General features: G+C 40.6%; 1 protein-coding gene across 1 annotated transcript in view; it reads right to left on the bottom strand.

The window, feature by feature from the left end:
• The window catches only part of GRAMD2B (GRAM domain containing 2B), a 33,711-nt gene extending 11,142 nt beyond the window's left edge, over positions 1-22,569 (bottom strand). The window contains exons 1-6 of the mRNA XM_082497781.1: positions 22,452-22,569; positions 8,536-8,658; positions 6,607-6,694; positions 6,229-6,295; positions 4,361-4,464; positions 323-418 (exon numbers count right to left, since the gene is read on the bottom strand). Coding sequence (XP_082353907.1) covers positions 323-418; positions 4,361-4,464; positions 6,229-6,295; positions 6,607-6,694; positions 8,536-8,658; positions 22,452-22,543 — 570 coding nt within the window. The 5' untranslated portion in view covers positions 22,544-22,569. The remainder of the gene's footprint in view (positions 1-322; positions 419-4,360; positions 4,465-6,228; positions 6,296-6,606; positions 6,695-8,535; positions 8,659-22,451) is intronic.
• Positions 22,570-22,864: the final 295 nt, after the last annotated feature.

Raw genomic sequence — 22,864 nt, 5'->3', positions numbered from 1 at the left:
CCAAGTTCTATATAGCTTTGTTTACTGTGGATCCAAAGAAAAAAGACAGGGAGTTAGTAAGAGGAAAAAAAAGTGATCCTTCCCTGCCACAAGAGAGGAGGCAGAAGAAGCTAGGATCATCCTCTAAGAAATCAGATCCTGCAGGGTCCTAAGTCTAAATGCCACAGGCAACCAATTCCTATAGCTGTTAAAAGTGGCTACTTGGCACCTTCAAGAATCCTTCATATTACTGCCAGTAAGGAGGGATCGAAAAAAAAAAGTAGAAAAAAATGAAAAAGAAAGCAGGCAGACTGCAATAGCTTTGGCCTCTACCAGTACTTACCCTATCTGTGACTGTTGCTATGATCAGAGCATTTGGCACAAGAAGGGCAGTTTTGGTTTTCTTCAAAAGTGTCACTGAGAGCACAGGTATACTAATCTGAAACAAGATCAATGTAGTGTTAGGGACCCAATACACACATACAAATCCGCACGCACTTTCACAAGGAGCCAGTCTACCAACTGCAATAAGCCAGACCTTCAACACTCTTCATTTAAAGATTTCTCCACTATGTCCCTGACTAATGTCCCTAATTTCACATGGAACAGGTATGATTTCAGATTATTACTATTTCTTCACTATTTTTACTTCTGTTTTCATCAGATGCCAATCCAGGTTTTTGTTCCTTTCCTGACACCTTCCAGCTCTTACAAGGCTACAAGCTTAGTTCACTGTAGATCTGCAGAATAAACCAGTGTTAAAGTTAGGCTTCTTTGTTTAAAAACAAAACATTTCAGAATGCATCAGACAATAGAGGCTTGTTGAAGAATGAACATAAAAGTCTTCTCACCACTTACAGATCCTTTAGTCACAACAAGCACCTGAGAAAACAACTCATCCTTCAGTAAGGTTGAAAGATCCAATACCCACACACCCACTGACTTACTTAAACTGATTCCTCTGTGTGCCATCCAGTCTACACTTACATTGACAAGTTCTCAATTTTTCTTCCTGCTTTGTGTTTACATCTAACTGCATTAGCTTAATGACTGCTAAGTTTCAGAGTATTTCACTTCAGATATTCCGTATGGGCTCTTTTTGTAAATCAAATGCAAAGGACCAAATACCTGGTTTGACTTGCAGTTGAAAAGCCTTGAGCCTAGCAAGTTAGGCAAAAACAATAATTCTGGAAACACATAATTGAGATACAGCTCCTGTTAAAAATTCCTTTGGCACACACTGTCACAGCTACCTGAGAAATCTGGAAGCGAGATTAAAAGTGTCCAGAGATCTCTGTGCAGTTTCATAAAACCTTGTTAACTTTTGTTCAGAACGGCAACACAAAGTCATAAAATGAAAGATTGTTTCAGGTAGCAAAAAATGTATTTGCGTACATTAGTCTGGGTGCAAGATTGCCAACCACTATTGAAGCATGGTCAGTCAAGTATCTGCTTGTCATCTATGGGCTAGAATCTCGCTCTTTACTCCGTACATAGTTTCATCAAAAAAGTGTGTTAGCACAAAAAAACAACCCAACATAAAACATAAATTTTAATTATTCTTAGTCCCAGCTCTGGGCCTAAGAATCTGTAAATCTGGTCATAATTTGTTCTATTGATTTTTTAAACTGTCATCTCTATTTGTCCTGCTTCAGAAGCCATGTCTTTTGAAAACGGGTAATTAAACAGGTCCTCCACTATATATTTCTTCTTAAACTGGACATTGTGTTACAAAGTTTTTGCAACACTTTTCAAAACAGCTTTTTCAGGGAGTGGGGAGAAGGGAGCAGCCATGATGTGTGTTTGGTAGGAAAAACCTGTAATCCTCAGGTAGCCAGAACAGAATCTTTAAAAAAACCAAAACAACAAATCAAAACAAAAGCAAACCCAAAGAATTTCCAGCCGAAATCCTGCTAATACTAATGATAAAAAAGTAGCTCAGAAATTTTCTAATTGGTTCAGTTCATCTCAAAGAACTTTAAATCAGAGATGTTAATGGCATTCTACTGCATGTTATTTTGATGGATAACATTACTGTAATCAAGACTAATGTGTACTTAAGTGGGATTAAGTACTTGCTTACTGCACTGTTACCCCAGCATTAGATTAAAATAGTAAAATCACTTCAAAGTACTTTAGTTTTATCAGGAGTAATAATTATTTCAGGAAACAAGGTTTACTGGCAGGCAACTTGGCAAGCAACTAAAATGCATAAGAAAATGCTTACCTCCAGGAAAGACTCAAGGACAATATATGTAGCCAAAATAGAACTATCTGGAAAGACAGTGATGTCTTTCAAAGCCTATTCAATCCTGCAGAAGCAATCTTTTATTTCTGAATAGGCACAGTGCTTACAGTGCAGACTCAAATCTTCTGACTTGCATGGCTATTCCCTCCAAAAAATTTTTCAATAAAAAAATTCTGCAGGTAGAAGAATTAATGTTGAAAAATTTATTAGAGCATGTAGACCTGCTGTTTCTCACAATAAAACACTATCACTAAGCTTAAGCTGTTTTACAAGTTCTAAGCAATAGAGGTCTTTTTGGGGGGGAAACTTTGTCAGTGTATCTGACTGCTAAGAGTGTTCCTCTTACTGTCAAGCTTGATTTCTTCTTCCCCCTCCCGTTACTTTATTTTTCATTATGTCCCTGATTTTCCTGCTCTTTTGTTGATGGTATTCCTAAAAACTTGCGCCTGCTGTATTGACTGAACAAAGCTTTAAATGTGTGTTGCAGGGGTAGGGGAAGACAGCTGGAAGTAAATGATCAGGCCTATTCCCTTCACTCTTTATTTCCTCCACAATGTTTTCTGAAAACAACAATCCAGAATTGAATAATTTGGGGTATCACTGTAGCCACATTTACAAATACTGTCTACTCTACCCTATCTTGTAACATGTTTTCCCTTTTCATCATATATGTGAATACATATCTATTCCTGCATTTAAAATCCTGTTGACAAAGATAATTTCTTAGTACTATATCATTATCATTCTGTGTCTTTTTTTCCAGGTCTTTCTAGTAGAACTCTACCAAGCAGACCAGATTTTTGTATACATTTAGCTTAGTTTGAATTTAGAAAGCTGTCCCACAGTCTGAAGTAGCCACATTTGTTCGTGGTGAACAGGAGACTTCTAGTACAGCCACTTCAAATTTAATGAAACTAATTGCCAAGATAATTAATTATGAATGACAGTACCTAATAATTTGTTAATTTTAATTTCCTTGTTTGTGCCACCTGGCACACATCATCTGCATTAATGTACTGCCTATGACTAACAGAATCCATTAATTAGGAATCAACAACAACTCAGTTTCTTGGGCCAAGCAGTAAAGCATAACAACACATTGTTTATACTGACCTTATGGGTTGTTAATAATCTTAAGTGTTCTTTAAACCTATTCCACCTTCTTAAAATCCCTTTCAAAGATAGATGGTGTTCCGTCAAAATGGTTGACATCAGAGAAATGAAACACTGTCAACTCATAAACTGGTTTCAGTACCCAATTCACAGACAAAGGGTCTGAATCTAACCAGGAACTTTGTTCAAGGAAGTACCTGAGAAAGAAGCCAAAGGAATCTTCGCAGCAAATTGAACTGTTTCCCAAGAAAAGCTCAAAACCAAAGCAGAGTTCATGTAAACAAAGAAAACCACTCTAAAAGCTCCAAATCAACAGAAGTAGAGCAATTTTTTTTTTTAAGGTTTATTTTTATCTGTATGCATATCATTCAGCACAGGGGCCCAAGCCTTAGGTGGGTCATATCTGCACCGAGAAACAATAAATCTTCTAAATTAGGATCTTCCTGACTGTTCCTGTCCCATTTCTGCTCTTCATACTAGGCCCACAAATAAAAATCTAGCAAACTGGTTTTTCTTTCCTCATCCTCTGTTTATGCAGAAGAGAAAGCGCTAGAAGAATCCCTCAAAGACCTTTGCCACTCAACTCAGAAGTCAGTTTTAGTTCTTCCTCTTTAATTATCTTAATATGCTTGATCCTTCCCTCCAGTTCCCCAACTACATTCTTGTAGTGCTTATACTTTTCAGCGTTCTTTCTTCCTCCTCCTCTTTTCCATACTTACCCCAAGAGAGACATTTTTGTACAGTTTGTGCTACATGGGCTTGGCAATGCCCTCACCACTGCATGCCAGATCCTTTCCTTTCCACTATTTTTTCAGACAGAAAGTCCTTAAGAGAGAAACTCGATCTTTAATAATAATAGTGCTGCAGTTCTAAAGTGACTTTCAGGCATCACTTCTGGACAGTGATTGTACTCAGAAGTAGTAGCAGTATTCCAGCTTTGCATAACAATGTGAATTTCTGGTGATGAACAAATTTTTAAGGAATAGCATTACTGCTCTGTACATAGAGATTTTTACTAACCTTAGTGTCTTTACCAAAAACCTTGGAATGGAAGCAAATCCAGTTTTCAGAAAGGAATAACTTTCCTTGGTACAGAATTTCTTTCTGCAGAGCACAGGTAAAGCCTGAAACAAATAGATACTCTATAATCTTTAAGGTAACGACAACTCCAGCCAAATGCAATCAATTTGGCTTTTGTTTTGCTCTTTTTTAAAAGCCATAACATGTTTAGGTTTATACCTTTTGATAAACATTATCAAATCTTGAAATATTAAATAAGTTTAACTAGCACTGACAAGCTCAGTAGATTTCACAGGCCTAAGTTTAGACTCAAAATATCTGAAAAACAAAGACTCAAATGCATAGTAACATGCAACTGGCTCCCAGAAACCAAGAATCCTTTCTGGGAGAGTACCACTTAGCTTCCTATAAACTTTTTTACTAGCTTTCAAGTAACTATAATATGTAAATGTAAAGAGCTTAATGAAAGGTTTTAGCTTTTAGCTTTTATTTCTATAGCAGTTGTCTGGACTAGATGACCAAGAGAGGTACAACACCTGTAAAGTAATAGTGCCTTTATTTCACAGCCATTGAGCAAACCATTTCTCACTCATTAACTGCTTTCCTTGCGCTCCTTTCAAGAAACATTTATTATACACTATCTGTGTAGAATTCACTTGTTGTAACTACCACAGAGAACAGTAGAATCTTTAAGTCCTTCTCCTATGTTGAGAGATATTAATTGTTTAGCTTATATAAGTTTTAATTAGAAAAAATCACTCAGGGTTATAATATGGTGTGATTTATGCTGTGTGCCTAGCTTAACATGAGTAGCTAGATACGCTGCAGCCTTTAGGCCACAATAGAGTTAATTTTCTTAGTAGTTTTCATAGTAGCTGGTACAGTGCTGCGTTTAGTCTTTTAGTATAAGGAAAATGTGGTAACACACTGTTTTGGTAGTGTGCTTTTCCATTCCCCACATTCTGCCAGGGAGCACAGGTGCTCAAGAAGCATAAACCAGAAGATAAGGCGGTGACAACTGACAGCAGAGACTGCAAATCAACAAGGTGAGAGCAGTCAACGGCCAGCCTGCCTGGACACAGGAAAAAGAACCCAAGAAGGTGTTAGAAGACCCCAGACCAAAAATTACATTGGACCAAAAGACTTGTGAAGAGTGCATGAGGGGCAGCTGTATAGATTGCACGGGTGTCATTGCCCAGGGTTTTTTTCATTCGAGGTCCCTCTCTGGAGGCACCCAGCCCAGGCTGACCCTGCTGCTGTACCTTTCAATTAAATTACTTATTTTTATAAAATCCGACACCTGAGACTCTGCTGTCAGAAATCCAGGGTTGAGCCTGAAGAAGGAGGGAGTGCACCCAAGAGTAAGTGTGTCTGTGTGTCACACACAGGGGTCACCTGCTGCGGAGGGACCCTGGTCCCAGCAGGGAAAGACTCAGGTGGTGGGTGTGCAACTCTTTGAAAGGTGTGTGAATGCTCGGGCAGCAGCTTCTCGTTTAACATCCTACCAGTGTTTTTAAGTCTTAAAGCATCACCAACAGGAAAAAACTCAAGCTAGCCACTTGGCCAGTGCTGTCTCAATTAAGGAGTGCCCTTAGAAACAAAGCTTCGGTACCAAAACCACGTTGCACTAGGTTACTCTGCTAGGAAGTGCAAAGTGGGCTACAATTCCCAAAGATGTCCCACATGTGATGATTTAAGTTTTGAAAGATTACAACAAAAACACCCACTGCATGCAGATGAATGCTCTAGGCAGCTGGAGTTGAAGGTTTTTAAAATTTAGGTAGTCCCTCTTGTACATCACGATAGTTGGCAGGTAACAACTTTATCTTAGGTCCACAGCCAGCAATGACAAGGGGGTTAATACTTACTTTGTTTCAGTGGCTCATCAATGGGAACATCTAGAAACAGCTTATGAAAGTGTGCATTTGCCTTCAGCTAAAAAACAAAAAGCCCCACACCCAAAGACACATACCTTATTAGATATTCTCACAATCAAGCGACCCATTCCACTTCCTGTCCTCCCAATACCTTCTTATTTTGCCCACTTCTTTTATAATAAATCCTCACTTTTGCTATGTGGTTATTAAGTCTGTATCCTGCTTTACCCAGACTAACATACTGATGAAAAAGGAACCTATGTCTTTATACAACCATGAACTATAATATTGCTAAACAAGGGGGCTCTCCTGGTAGTTTTGTATTTACTCTTACTATATATAAACAACCAAGTCCATCCTCTGCCCTACCTGATTTGAGGCACGTTTTTTCCTTTCAATCTTGGACTCACTCTTCATATCCATTGTCAGGAGTGGACTATCTGTGCTGCTCTTTGTCCTGAAGATTAAAAAGGCATCCCATATAAGCTTAGCCTTAGTTCATTAGTCTTGGTAAGTTATCAACAGGACATTCTTTTCCATGAAACATATTAATCCTTTAATAATTATTATCTGATTCATCGCGGATTATGCAGCAAAAAAGAGGAGTATGTCTTATTCTTAAACCATGTAAGCCCTCACTGAAAGTCTTCTTTGAATTTAGAAGGAATATTCTAAATTCCTAGTTGTAAGGAAGTAAAAAAAAGTTTAAGACTTTTTTTACAGCTTAATGAATTATCACAGTGCTTAGTTTCGTGTCTGTCTTTGGTCATCATGTGAAATACAAACACTAAGCATGTATCTTACTAATACAATATAAAGTAAGATAAAACTTAGTAGCTGAGAGTGCAACTTGTACTATAAAATGTGAGATGATTTGGAAGGTGCAACAGAAGGAACATAGGTGCACAAGTCAGAGGATGGCTATGAACTGCGCAATGTAGTGTAATGAAATCATTAAGATAGCCAGCAAACCTAGAAGAGATGAAAGGGAATTATGAGTGCCAGTTGCATACGAATCTGTACCTGTATAGCTCTAGCCATTCATATTGGAAAAAGAAAACCAAACAAAAACCCAACAAGTCTAGAGCAGAACAAGTACAGGGGAGCATCTCTGCAGATGGCTGGGAACGTAACTTTTGTTTGTTTTATATAGGAGAAATTAATGGCATGGACTGTTCAGAAAAACAAAAACAGAGGTGGAATAACACTGTTTCATAAATCAGGAAGAGAAGAATATTATCCTGGAGAGCTATTTAGCAAAGAATAAAAGCATACCAACAGGCTACAAAAATAAGGTTGCTCTTTTTTAGAAGCCTTCAGATGCAGACTGAAGAACAGAAGGAAAAGCAAAACACAGGACTCCTACACTGAATGACCTGAAGAACGCGTTGTGTTCTTCATATCTCAAGTGGTCCTCCACAGAAGAAAACTCTAAAATACATGTGTATGTGTATTTGTGTGCCTATGTAAAGCACAGGTCAAACTGAAACGAACAGTGAGCCTTACAAAAAACTTACGCCAACCCCTCACCAGCACACAGTTAATTATATTGTATGTGAGAGGAAAGACTGGACAGAGAGTTTGCAACAACAACAACAACAAAAATAATCCCCTATTTCTTCAAATTGCTTCTCCTCAAAAATGCTTCAGGAAATTAAGTGATGTTTCTTAACAAACCCACAGTGTCAGGTGGACTACTGACTTCTGCATTGGCTGCAAAATGGGATGCAAAATTTTTATTCAAGCCGTCCAAGTAGGGTGTTAGTATTATTTAATTTTCTTTTTTCTTTTAGAGGGGTTTCAAATGCATTCCAGTTCCCTAACAAAGGAAGAATGACTGTTTTTGCAGAGACATTACAATTACCTGATGCAATATACAGCACAGAGAACAAAATTAAATCTTCTGTCATTGCTTTACCACGGACAATCAATATTCCAGCACAAAAGCATTCCAGGAACAGCCTAGGACCTAAACTGCAGCTCAGTTTGACTGCCTGTCAAATCAACTGTGAAAGGGATGTAACTAGCAGTGCCACCAAACAGTGCAATGTATTTTTTTCCTAGAACTGGGAAGCTAAGCCAGCCCAAAGTCTGAATTCCCACTATTCTGACTGCTTGTAGTGGGTAACAGAGCAACCCCTGGAAGATGGCTCGGATTCCTATTTACTTGCACAGTGTGCAAGCTAACCCACAACTGGGATGTCTCATAAATCTCGCCACTCAACGTAGCTTCTTGAGTGGGTTGTAATCATTCTAATTATCTGACTAGAAGAAAATTGACAGCATTTCTGACATTACCTAGCAACATCAACTTTTTTCCGGTCATCAAAATATTCCATTTCACTGGTAGGGGTCTGCAGCAACACAGTAGGCGATTTTCCTGCCTTTCTTTTTTCATCTGTTCCATTTTCTCCATCTGAACTGCAGAGGGGGGGAAAAAAAAAAGTAAATGTATATTGCAGGATTCATACCAATGTCAAGTGTCGCTGCAATATGTTGACAATACAGCACATATTAAAGAACAAAATCTTTTATATTAAGGTCCTGAAAAGTCTTCATCTACTGACTTGACAGTATTATACATCTGAACAGTATTCTGAACCCCAGTACTGGAATTTCAGCAATGAGGAGAGGAAAATTGAAATACTGCCATGGATATTTCAGCGCTCATAAAATTTGTAGCTGTAGCTTCCGTTCCAAAGAGAATACCTTGCTTAGGAAAAATGCATTTCACGTCCAGTACTCAGATCTGATGACTAATGGAAATTAATTTGATTGACAAGTTGGGAGAAAAACATCCTGCATAACAGTACCTACCGCTTAGCAGATTATGTGTGGCTCAAGGTTGTAACAGGAAGCTGGGTCCTATTTTGTCTCTCACTTACCTGTTCTGTGAGACTCCATCTGCAGCTTTTTCCACAATAAAGGTTCCTCTCAAAGCATCAGAAGTGCTGGTTTCATTTTACAAAAGCAGCACTGCCACCACAGTGCACTGCCCTTTCACAGCCCGTGCCACTGCCTCAGAAATATGTGTTAAGGAACTAGAGTCTGAGAGCTAAGAGATGTGCCATCAGAGACCTTCCCTGGCTTCCCTTTTCATAATTTTCTAATAAAATGTTTTCTCAGAAAATTTAGAGGAAAAAAATTGTCATTAATAGCAGGGTCTGAAGAATGACAATACTTTAAAATAAGACATGACAAATACATACACACATCCTCCTTTGGAAGACCAAAGCCTCAGAAAGACTACAGGATGGTCTCAGCATTAAAGAAGCTAAACTATGTTGCCTGTTAATTTAATGCCTGGCCTGAATGACCTCATTTACAGAAGCTTTCCATTAAAAGGTTTAATTTCTGCTATTTTATGGCAACAACACAGCCACTGCCATGATGTGACAGTGTCTTTACAGTTTTGTCTCCTACCAAGACAAAAGTTTTGGTGACAGAGATTCCCAGACTAACTTAATATATTTTCATTTAGGAAGGACATGAAAAGCTCCACTTCTTTGATTACACTTTGGTGACTGTGATCAGAAGATACACCTCACAATATCTTAATTGAGATATAATGAGGTTGTATCCTACCTCGCAGCTAAGCTACAGCTTATGCCACAGGACAAAAGCCATGGAGCTTTGCCTTACTGGTGCTGGGATTTGTTCTCAAGGGGTCTTATGCTTACAGACAGCAACTATTCTGCTATCTAATCTTTCCTCAACCTTAGCACTCCCCACCACAGGCACACTGAATTGACACTTTCTAATTCACACTCTGAGTGCAGTTTGAAAGGGTTACAGCACTAATAAAGTCAATGAGGAAAAAAACAATTGTTTCCCCATTGCTTCACTTTTGGATCAGCTCTGCCTGACCACAAGGCACCAGCTTTTATTTTCAGCCAACATAAACTAGAATTAAATGGGCAATTCAAGAAATTCAGGCGGAACACAATCTTTTGCCTGAAAAACACAGGCAGCCTTAAGCCGTTTGAGATTTTAAGCACAGAGAACTGCCAAAGCAATGTTCACCCTGCAAGCATAAGGGAGCTTGTATTCCAAGAGTCTGCAAATATCTTCATCACAGTCTTGCTATCTTGTTATTTTTCTGTTCCCCAAATTCTTGGGCTTCAAGGGAGGCCAGCAAATGCCAGACATGAGTGGGACGAGGAACAGGGGGAGGCAAAGTTGTCAGGTTCAATCACACCTACATTTCAAAAGGGCAGCACAGCACGGAAACTCTCAAGTGAGTAAGACTACATGACACAGCAGTATTTTTAAGATGTAGCTGCTTGAGCCTGGAGCCTGACTGGCTGTCCATCATTACCCTGGGCAGCCTGCTATTCTTATATAGCAAAGCTATCGACTGATCAAAGCAGCTTGTGTCACACCCACACCTCCATACTACCTAGAACATGGGTCTTAAGTGTTCACTTACACCTGCCAGCGTGGTTAGATGCTTTGTTGCTCTTAAACGCTTTATTTACTTGCCACTCATACTCCCTTCTCCCTCATGCATAAATTAACCCCCACTTCGAAGTTAAACCTATGATCCTGTTCTATGCTGTCTTCCCTATTAACCACTACTATTCCAGAACCTCTGCTGTCTGAACTCCTTCCCCCTAGCTGTTTTCAGACGGCAGAGTGCTAGGGCATCTCAACACACTAATCCTGATGACTGTTGTGTGCAGAAATGCTGAGCTATCTCATCCCAGCCTGGTCAACTCTCCAGGATCATCTTCTGCAGCTGAGAACAGGAATAATGTACCCAAACACAGCAAGAGTTTCCCCCAAAGCATCTCAGGCATGAGGAGTCTCACCTGTGTAACACATGCCACTGACAGTAGCAACTGGGTGTATTCCTACTAGCTGATAGTTTTTGCTATGTCTATCCTTCACCCTACTTCCTATATGCCCCCTTCACATAATGAAAAACTACAGAAGGATTTGTCCTCACACTTCTGATGACTACAGCTCCACATGTTTTCTAAGTTCCTAGTAGGTGTCTTTAAAGTATCAGAAGAATCTTAGCTGACCTTCTGGAGAAGGAAAGCTCACAGGTACGACCTAAAAACAGTACAATATTGTTCACTGAATCACAAGCAAATTATAGCAGTCCTTACATTTTCGTGAGTCAGGATTCATAAATGCTTTGTAAAAAGGACACAAAAGTCGGCAATCCATGAAACAAAAAGAATTAGATCAAGTGCACTTAAGAAACAGTGATGCTCATTACCACTGTCAGCAATAGTTGCATATAAGTAAACTGTATTTGCAAATATCAGGGCAAAGCATGTAAACTTTGCGACATCAGGACTTTATTGACATGAAAATACACGTTTTTCAAATTGAACGTATTTCGTACTACTACCAAGCCTATTTAAAAAAAAACAGCTAGAAGAGAAAAAGAAAGAAGTTGTCTTTAGTTTCCAAATAGAAAAAGAAAGAAGTTCTTTAGTTTCCAAATAAAGAACGGTTGTCATAGGGAGTATTTTCAAAGCCAAGGCTTGCACTTACTACGGGATCATATCTTGTATCTAAGCAAGTTAAAATAAACATTAGTTGCAAGCACTCACAACTAAACTTTTTGCAAGAAATGTTTCTTTTCCGTTTTTAAGTATACATCAATAACTGAACTAAGTAATTTAAGATTAAATCATAGAAAAGGGAAAGTGCTATGAAATACATTAACCAGGGCAGTGGACTAAGTTTCATTCTAATGAGGCGTTCAGAAGTACATTATTCGTCAACGTATTTTAAAAGTCAGAGGAACTTCAGCCCTTCTGATTTGAATGGTTTCTCTGAAATAAAAACTTTCTGACAGACAGGTGTGTCAAGTTCCTTGTACTGCAGAAAGTTTTCTGAACCAAAAGGTTTTCTTGTTTAGCGCTAATCTTCTCCAGGAAATGAAAAATTCACACTTCCTGGAAAAATTATGCTGTTACATTAATGGGGATTTTTAAAGAGGAAAAAAAATAAAGACAGTAAGGTAAAACATAAACTTTTTTCCTGTTCCATTCAAAATGAGTTTGAATAAGAAACACCGAACAGAAATAATGTAAGAGATGTGCCAGTAGGCCACAGTTCGGAAAGTCAGCCTTAGAGAACAACCGTTGTCTTTGGCAACCCCGGTATTGTCTTACCAGACTGAACACTTCTCAGTCATATGTAAGAGATATGAAAAACTCCAGACTTGTACAGTGCTTACAGTCTTTAATTCCCCACAACCACACAAACTTTTCTACAAAGCTTCCTCAGACCCACCCCAAAGGACGCCCCTGCTACTTGGTCCGTACAATAACAGGTCTAAACAGTTCAAAAGCCACAATAAGTTGCGACAAAGCAGTCCACAAACTGCAAATCAGTTATGTAGGAGGAAAAAGGCATCTTGAATAACCAGAGATGTTAGCTACAACTTCAATTGTTTGCAAAACTTCAGCCAAACCAATATTTCCCTAGGGTTTAATGTGAGTCAGCATTGCTGCAATAGTCCCTCTGTAGATGGAGTATACATATCGGATCATCATTTTACCTTAGAAGCCCTACTATCCTGCTTTGTCTCTTTTTTACAAAAAGGATTAATTTTGCAACAGCAGTATTATTGCAAACGATCAACCAAATGAGTGTGGAGTAATTTCTCCCCTACTGTCCACAACCATGCTATGTACTACATATGTAGAAATATCTGTCACAAACACAATGACATTCTGTATCTTTTGGTTCTGTTGGGTAGCTATTGATTTACTGGGTAGCTGTTAGCAGACCAAAATGATTTGACAAAGGAATCAAAGTAGTGTGAAAGACTTTGGCAGGCTTAAAAGCAGTGGAGAGGGAGAAGGACGAAGAGATTTATCTGGGCAGCATCCAGCAGACATACCGGCAACATGCTTCAAGTACAGATAACTGCAAGGGGGTAAGATGAAATGTGCTAATGCTTGAAAGGACACCCTGCTAAGCATTCTGCAGGCCAGAGGCCTTCTCAGCACAGACAGTCCTTGACCTATCACACCCGAAGAGGCAGTCATCTCAACCTTCCTTTTGCTAGGCCTAAAGTCCTAAGTCTTAAAACTTCTTTCAGAAGGTCTGTCCCATCATTCCACTAAACATCTTTTCTATGCCACACCAGACCGAAGAAACCTTTTATGGATGTGTAATCAGAATCCAGAGTACTTTATCTGATCAGCTTGCTTTCATGCCTTACACAGTTTAGTTACTTCACCCCTGGACTGAAGAAAATACCTTTTCCATTGTAAACTCTCCTGCTGTCCTCTTCATAGCAGACTTGACTGGTCTCTGCACTGGATAAACTAACAGTGCTCAAGTTGAGGATTTGTATGTTGTCTGTTTCTACAAAGCCTGGTCACTCTGAGGCAAAATGCTTCCAGTACCACTACAGCCATGTTCCAGTGTTACATGGCACACAGCACTGTTTATGGGAGAAAATCTCCTAAAAAAAACATGCCTCAGAATGAGGCTATGATTTAATGTACTTCTAAGACGAAGTATCACTTTTACCATGTAAATGTTTGGCAAAAAGCCAAACAGTGACTATCAAGACTCCAAAACTATCAAAAAAGGCAGAAAATAAGCTACAGCTACACCAATCACAAAGGAGCAGAGAGCTGCTGAACAGCCGCTATAATAGATGTTAAGGATAGCCATAATGTATGCATTGGGTATTCATATAATTCCATATACTTAGTACACAGCCTGTACTTAAAGATGAAAAGTGAAGGAAGTAAAGCAGCTGACTCTGAAGTACAGCATTTCTTATGTATTTTGTATGACAGATATACAGCCAGCAGATGTTTTTATATTGAATATGGAGAGCAGCAAAGCCTTAATGAAGGAGCAGAGATGTGAAACCCTGCATGAGGGAAAGGGTCAGTTTGTTAATATGAATAGGTATGAAACAGACTGAGATTTAACTGCCTTAGGTTGTTCAACGAGCAGGCTCCTTGTCTTCTCATGAGATCACAGTCAAACATGGCATAATAGAGGCAAAGTTATACAGCTGCAAATTAATTGAATATCATATGCATATGGATGAGCATGCATGCATATACACCACGTGTTTCTCTATGCATTTCTAGGATGCAACAGGTTGGCAGGCACAGGTGAAATGTCAATGTCAGCTAGCACCAAAAGAGGAACCAAACCAACTGTTAAAAGACTTTTTAAAATTGTGAATCTTATTTTACATATCAAGGTAATTAATGTCAGAAATATTTCCTGTGTTGTATTTCACAGCTATCTCTTGGAACACAATTACTCACCTCTAAGTAGTTTTGCATGTCTGTGTTGCTACGTCTTTATTAAAAGCATGAATTAATTTTTCAAGTTAATACTGACCAGAAACTCCTCCAACACTGTTAAGGATAGAGAAAGTCAGGTTTTTTTTTCCTCAACTGAATAGACATTTCACATAATAACCAGATCAAGTTTCACACTACCTTACCACTTGGACATCAGCAAGATCACTGTGACACTGCAGACGTCATTAGCAAGTATGTAAATTCTCTGCTCTAAATACCATCTATTATTAACTGGCTGTATTCCCTGTCTAATCAAAACCGGACTGCTATCAAGTTCCATAGAAAAAAAAACACAGAAGAATTTCCTGTGCTGTGAAACATGAGACACCATAAAAAGATATTTTATTGAGTTAACACTAGAACAGGAACATAAGCCATTTAGTTGTCTTGTCTTTTCAAGAGTTTCCATTTCAGATATCCACTTCAAAAAGCAAAAAGCCTCTCATATATATCTTCACTCAATCCCACAAGAGTCCCATGATGCAGTTTTCATGGGGGTCTCAGCAGGGTGACCAACAACTATTTACTGAACATAGGCATGGCCAAACCCAGCAAATGACAAAACACTTCTCAACAAACACATTTCTGAAAAAAAGAAGTGAAGGAAAAGATCTTAGGGGAGACACTCATTCACATCTACTTTGGACTGCAGCATGTGTTATTTTCATTCTCCAATTCGCTGGCAGCCTTTAGGTGTAAAGGTTTTCCTGTCACCTAGTTCTAGCCTACCTTATCTTCTAATTCAGAACCAGACAAAAAACATGATCACACTTCCTACTGAAGAGGAAGCGTGCAGCCTTAGATCACATTTTTATCTCTAGCTTCCAGCAGAAACAGGAAAAAAGGAAAAGAAAGAATTCCTGATCTACAACTTATTCAGGGTACAGAAAATAAGCCAAAGGCAGTTAAGTATCAGGTCTACCAATTGTTCTATACTGAATTCAATAAAAAAGATAAATACTGCATCTATACACACTCCATGCGTTCAGTATGACCTCATAAGCATCAATCAATTAGATCTGCTCTGTAACTCAGGTAGAAACAACAGAAATCTCTCTCTGGAACAACACAAGCATCTTTACTAATGAGGCCTGATCAGCAGAGCATATGCATAAAGCTTTGGCCTCATTACCTGAAGCTACGTCTCTGTTTTTTGGAAGAAGAACTCCAGAGAAACATGCCTCCACAGGATACAAGACTTGGCTTGCAGTTTTCCAGCATTAATTGTGTTTTTGGGAAAAAAAAAAAAAAAAAGAAAAAAAGAGTAGTTATATCAGACTGAATTAGGATTAAAAGAAAAAAAAAAGCAGACAATAACAGACAATAACAACTATATTAACAGCTACTACTAAGAATGCAGGACAGTTAGAGATGATAGCAGAGGTTTGGGAGCAATCCTACCAAGACCTTTATTCATTTCTCTGCTGCTCAAGAAAAACAAAGTTAAAACATAAACTGCCACAAATCACTGGATCAGAAGCTTTTGTTTTATGGCACTTTTAGAAATAAAGACTCAATATGCTGCACACAAAGTGTACAGGGGAATCAATATACAGGGGAAAAAATAATTTTGGTTCTTCAGACAGGGTATACACAAAGAGAAGGACATTTGGTGTTTGATCACCCAGCAGTCTCTTTGAAAATTGGAATTGACAAAAGAATCCACAGTCATGCATGAGATTTTCCCTGTTTAAAATGCAACATTAATTAAGCAGAGAAGCCGAGTACAACTTTTTTTGTAGGTTACCCAGCAAGAACAGTGTACAACAAGGCCTAATGCAAAACACTAACTGAGATGAAAATGAGTATCTAACTGTGTCCATCTACCCTGTTTCATCACACCTTTCACCAAGGATGGAGACAGATCAAAGTGAAATCACTGTTGGAGGCTCACTGTTCACCAAGAGCCTGGCAATGTTGAATTTCCCATAATTATATTTGCAACCTTGTAAGATTTTTTGTACAGACCCGCCTATGTTTTCATGGAAAAGACCAGAACAATGTAGATAATTTAATACAAAAGCTATTATTTCACAGTAACTACTATACTAGCTAAATACTAGCTTCCAACAAAGGGTTTAACCAGCACTCATCACAACAGTGCCTTCGACTGGTACACTGCATATAAGGAACCATTTTTCCTCCGAAGTTCTGGAAAAACATATTCTTATTAGAATCAGATGTGACACATGGTGGCCAGATCCCTGCTATGGCCTGCTTTACTTTCTATTTTCTGTGTCACCAGGACACTGAGTCTGAATGCTCTGTAAGCTTCATTCTTCAGTATGAGCCCTTCCACTGGCCACACGCAGTACTCCATGGCGACACTCACTCTCTCCTATGCTGGCCACAGCATATTTACGTGTATTATAAAATTTCACAAAACTAAATGGGCATATATATATATAATTTTCTTATTAACTAGACTTTTGTACTATAACATTCCCTCTTATCCAGAAATGGGCTGAACAAACCTAAATGGCTCTTCTTGGGCTAGCGTTGCATAAGTGGTAGCTACAAAATTAAAATCAAGTCACCCGCCTACACGGTCTATCTTTCATAAACAACCTAAACGAAGAACCCCAGAGGGCTAAACCAGTGAAGTGTCTACAGGAATGAATCTTTGTAGAGGACATGCCTAGGTGCAGCTGGCTTTTTTGGGGTATGTCAGGAACTTTTGTTTCATAGTAAGGTAACCAGAAGGCTTCCCCCATCTATCCACAGAGGAGGAAGGCTTCAGTCTGCCTCTGCATCCTCTACCCTGCTGAGCTTCTCTGCTGACTCTCTGCAACCTTGCCATTCTTTCTGGAAGCTTATTAACCTCCCTCACCTTAGTGTGCTATTTTTCAAGAACAGAAGCAGAAGCCAGACAGTGCCAGGTAGAAGTTTAGCTAAAGGAAGTGAATACTTCGGTACAGGACTGAAGCTCAGTTACCAGGGAATTAAGAAGAGGTAACTGTGTTCTTCTTGTACATAGCCCTACAGCCCCTGGTTCTCCCTTTTATTCAGATGTCCCACCTCCCAGTACTTAATTCCTTTACTGTAGCAATCCCCCCAGCATGAGACAGCACACTATACCATTTTACAAAGAGGAGACAAGGGTCCTATATAGTGGTCAGGAAAGGAGCAGTTGCTCCTGTCCTGACAGAATCTTGCACTGACCCTTGCGTTATCTGGAACGAAATATGGATGTTTTAAATATTTATTTACAGCTTTCTGACAAGACAAACGTAATCTGCCTGTAATTTTGCTCAGAGATCTTCTAGATAAAGCAAGAAGTTTCTTTTCAAGGAAAAGTTGAGAAGCAAGGAAAGACAACTTGTCCCGATTTATTCCTACTATCTGCAGAGAAACAATTTGCTCTGTGATGACAATATTTGAAGAGACTTTCGCTGATCAGCCCAGCTGGACCCAGACAGCTACCTATGAATTTTGGTTAAAGTAAGTACTACAAAAGAGGTCTGTAAGGACTGCTAGACCAAATGCAAGATCTCTCTGGCATAACAGTAAGACAAGTCTAAAAAGGTTAACTGGAAAGGATATATATGGACTTGGCAACAGCTATGTACAGAGCATGAAGATCATTAGATAAGCACATAATTTCTAACCACATGACCGCAACATTTATGGAGATGTGGTAAGAAGACAATACTCTGATACTATGTTTAAGCATCACCTGTCAAACACCAGTACTAAATCCTGCTGCCCAAAGCTTATCTGTAGTATTATGTTGCCTAACAAGCATTTCTCACAGCCTGCATATAACCAGTAAAGGCAGCACATTTGGGAGTACTTCAGATTAGCCAATGAGGCACTTTGGTACGAAGAGGAGGCCTGCTCAGATTCATATTGTGCATTTACATATGACAATTATTTTTTAAAAGCTGCTTTTGAAACTTAAGCATGTATATACATTGAAAAAAGTAAGAAGGACAGGAAAAAAGGGAAAAACAAGAGCAATTAAAAAACATAATCATGAGCAAATGGAGGTCATCCAGATTGGAAACCTCTTTTCTGTCACAACTTGAATTTAAATGTTCCACTTTGCAAGCTTATCCTTCTTTTCAGATCACATATTACAACTTTCGCTATAAAAACAGGGGAAGAGCTAGCAGGGAAGAATTAAAAAATATGATACTTAATACATATTAATATCTTAATCCACTGAAAGTACAGAACATGAGTAACGTAGGCACACACCCACACCTTTTTCCCCCTCACAAATAAACAGAAGTTTGGCTGCTGGAAATGAGTTAACCTGGATCAAAGCTGAAATAAAACTTTGAATCAGTAATAAATAACAGCCCCTCTCTTCTCTGCATTTTATATTTCTCTCAAGTAAGAGAGTTTATGAAAAAAAGTTAGTGAGTTGTGATTAGGTACAGGTCAATTAATTGTCTTTTAACTTATCAACTGGTAAACAGTTATTAGGAAACATCTGTTATGGCAGCGTAACACATCAGACAAACAAACCATGAAAATCACATTCTCTGTTTCCCCAGAAGTACGTAATTTTCCTGTAAGTATTTTCCACTGCTTTCAGGCACATTTTCCCCAGTAACTGCAATGTGGTTTTGCACAAAAAACAAAAAACCAAAACAACCTAAAACTTTTCCATATCTTTCAGAGTTTTAAATCCCAGCCTCCTCATTTCTTTAAGTTACACTCAGTAACTGGACATTACCTTATGCTGTAACTGTAAGGGGACAGAATGTGCCACTTAATGTTAGCAGCATCTTACCATACAGTAACTCAGCACAGATTTAATGGTACTAGGCCAAATACTATCTGTAGAAACCACAAGATGCTATATTGACTTCAACAGAAGCAACTGGGTGCAGAAGGATGCCAACATAGACTATGAACTGCTCGTTATTACACCTCTGCCATTTCCCATTAACCTACCACACTCTGTTCTCCATGATACAACATCTGTTCCACCAGTTGTCCCTGCAGTGGGGCTGACAGTTTCTGAAGCAGGCCCAGTGCCACCACAAACATAACGCGCACCACTTTCGAGTCAGGAAAATAAATATCCTCTAAATTTTGGGTCTGCATAATAACAGCGCCCATCTTCCACAGAGTGTTCTCTCTGGGGTTGTACAACCCCCCGGGATGTATTGCAAACTTTCCAAAGATGTAGCTATTGATAAACATGCCAGAGATGCCCATTTTCTAAATCAGTATGAACGTACTTAACTCTTTCTGTGTAAAGTTTCCAGAATCACTGGCAGATAAACATAATCTTTTCAGATCTAATCTTGAAATAATTAAAAAAAAATTAAAACAAAACAAAAAAATAATTCTACAGCTACAATCTTTCAGAAGCACCTATCCACCAGGGACACCTTTATGGTAGCAGCAGAAACATATTGAGCTATAAAGTCCATTTCTAAACTAAGCAACAGTTTAAGCATACCTCCAGGAAGTACAGATTACGGTACACACAAATGTCTCTCCCCTGAGCTTTGCAAAACACTAAAAGATTCCTTGAGCCTCTATAATTCTGCCAGGTTTTTTTTTCAAATAGAGGTCAGCATGATATCTGTTCATTGCATATTGTTGCCCAGAAGTACATGAAGGGAATGAAACTCCACCACAACCACACACACTTATTTATGAAATTTTCTAAAACCAAATCTTCAGCGATCCAGCTTTTGCAAATTCACTTCTAACTGAATCAAACGAAGATTCTGTTCTTGTTCTTCAATTGAACAATCCCTCCAGTAGCTGCACGTTAGCCAAACCAAAGTTACTTGGTTTCTGAGGTTAACTCACAGTTAAATGAGCATGATGGTTTCTCAGAAGGATCCAGCTATCAGTTAAACGGGACCAGCAAATAAATTCCTACTTTGTTTCTGGATAGCACATGCCTGAACAATTTTCCAGTAAAGACAAAGCATTTCAATTTTTTTGCCTACTCCAGTCTTTTTACCCTCCTGCTGCCCAGACTAGTATTGCTGTGCACTGTAGCTTGCAGCATAACAGACCGTCTAGCTTTCCTCTGAACAGCAAAAATTGACAGCTAAAAAAAAGGAGAGTCATAGAGAGTGAGACTCACACAGTTTAAGGCTGACCTCACTTCTACAACTGTAGCTGATTCAGCACTAAAAGATTAAACACCTGGGGACAAAACAGAGGGTCAGTTGGCGCGTGTGCAATGCCTCTGACATAAAGCTTTCTATACACCATATTGGACTCCTCGTCCCGTTTTCAAGAGAAAAATCAGATACATATCTTGCATACCTGAAGAACTTCATTAAGTTCATTGGCATAATTCTGTGTGGATGATCAGGACCCAAGGGTTGAAGTCAGAAGGCTCTAGGGAAGGTCAGGGAATTATGTCTTATTTGTAATGTGAAGTCACTGATGCGACTACACCACACAGGATAAAGGACACTTAGAAGATACTTTGATTCCCAGTGCTCTCTAACAAGCAAGTTATTTGTGGTAACATACGTCACTGTGATACATACTTTGAGAAAACACCTGCTTAGACACCAGGGATACAGCAATTTGGGGGGGAGGGAGGGGGAAAGCACAGACCTCCTCCAAGTTTCTTTCCAGAGAAAGAGCTAGTTGCTGGTAACTTGTTCTTCTTTCTCCTGAAGGCTGTTTAAGATTAAATCTTTGTGAAGAAAGTTCTTTGGGAGGGAATCATCCCAGATTAGGAGAAAGTAACGTTTTTTTTTTTTCTTCTGAGGAGAAAGCCCCAGATTTTTTAGTTTCTTCTTTCACAGGTGCTTTACTTCTCAAACAGCATCCTTGGGACTACCAAGTCCCACGTGAATTGGGAGCCTGGTATGAAACGGTGACAGCTGGTTGATTCCAGCAAGATTTTCACGCGATGGTCATTACCATGGCATACAAGCACCTGAACAACTTGAGACCTCCACAGGAAGCCAAAGACCAATGCAAGACATGCTGCCTTTAACCCCTGATGTCCCCAGCCACCATCAGAGGCTGGGAAAGTCAGTGGCATCAGGAGATGTAGCCTCAGGGGAGTGCAAGGAGTCCTGGCACCCATGGAACAGGAAGCCCTCTGACTTCCCCACCATCCACCAGTTATCCTAAGCAGGCTTTACCAGCCAGCAAGGCCTCCTCTTCCTCTCAAAGAAAATACATTAAGTCTTTTTGATCTCTTAATCTGCTCAATTTTTACAGTACCGCTCAGGTTATAAAGCAGAAGGAGGCTGGGCATGCGTATGGCCACGCTGGGCGAGGAGCGTGGTGGGGAACCATGCCAAGGCAGGCGTACGCCCACCGCCTCGCCAGATCGGCCCATCCCATCTCAGTCTGGGACACAAGTCAGACCACACTCCCACTTCAATGCATTTTGCCTGCATCAAAGTTTGGCAACTTCCAACGAAGTTCTGGGTTCCCTTGGCACCCAGGGGAGAGGATCACAGCTTCCCACTGGAGCTCATGCGCGTTACTGTGAGTGATAAAGCACAGCTGCTGGATTTCTGGACCACGGCAGAGAAGGATTTCCATGCTGTTGCATGAAATTACGAGAAGCAACATTTATACGCCTTCTTCCTAAAAAAGTACGACTTCGGAGTTTAAGGCTGCGTGCGGGGCCGCCCCCGAAGGGCGCAGGCCTCGGCTGAGCGGCGACGTTCGCGCTTAATTTAACCCCGGGCGCGGGGGCCCCTTGGCGACCCTTCTCCGTGAACTTCAAACCAAAACCAACGCCCAGAGAAGGGAAGCCCCCACCGCCCCGCCGATCCCAGCGCCCGCCGCCCCCGCCGCCTCACAGGGCCCGCCGGCCCGCCCGCCGCCGCTCCGCCGACCGACTCTCCGCGGCCGCTTCTCCCCGGCGGGGCAGCCCGGGAAGAAGCCGCGCCCGCGTAGGGCTTCGGGGGGTCCCCGCGGGCGGCCGCCCTCCCCGCTCCGGGCAATACTCACAGCCGCAGGGTGCCCCTGTTTTCCCGCCTGCCGGCGGCCCGCACAGCCTTCGGCTCCTCCGCATCGCACCGCTGCTCGGTCATGAGCACCATCGGTCCCCGCACAGCTCCACACAACCCACCACCGCCGTCCCACGGCACTCAACCGGCGGCCCGGGCCGCGCCGCGCTGCACCGCCCCACTCCGCCCCCTCCTCGGCCGCCCCGCCCCGGGGCGGGCCCCGCCGCCGCCGCCGCCGCCGCCGCCGCAGCTCTGGGCCGGTCGGAGCTGGAGCGGGGGCCCGCGGCGGGAAGCTGCGAAAAACCGGTTCCGCCCGTCTGTCTGGAGCTTAGCTGCCGCCCCGGGGAAGTGGGCACCGGTTGCGGCCGCGAAGTGACTGACGCGGCGGGAACCGGCGCTCCCCGCGCGGCCGAT

This window comes from Vanellus vanellus (assembly GCF_965231255.1).
Source record: "Vanellus vanellus genome assembly, chromosome: Z".
Classification (NCBI taxonomy): Eukaryota; Metazoa; Chordata; class Aves; order Charadriiformes; family Charadriidae; genus Vanellus; species Vanellus vanellus.
Note: the sequence above shows the minus strand (reverse complement) of the source record. Positions and strands in the feature narration are given on the sequence as shown.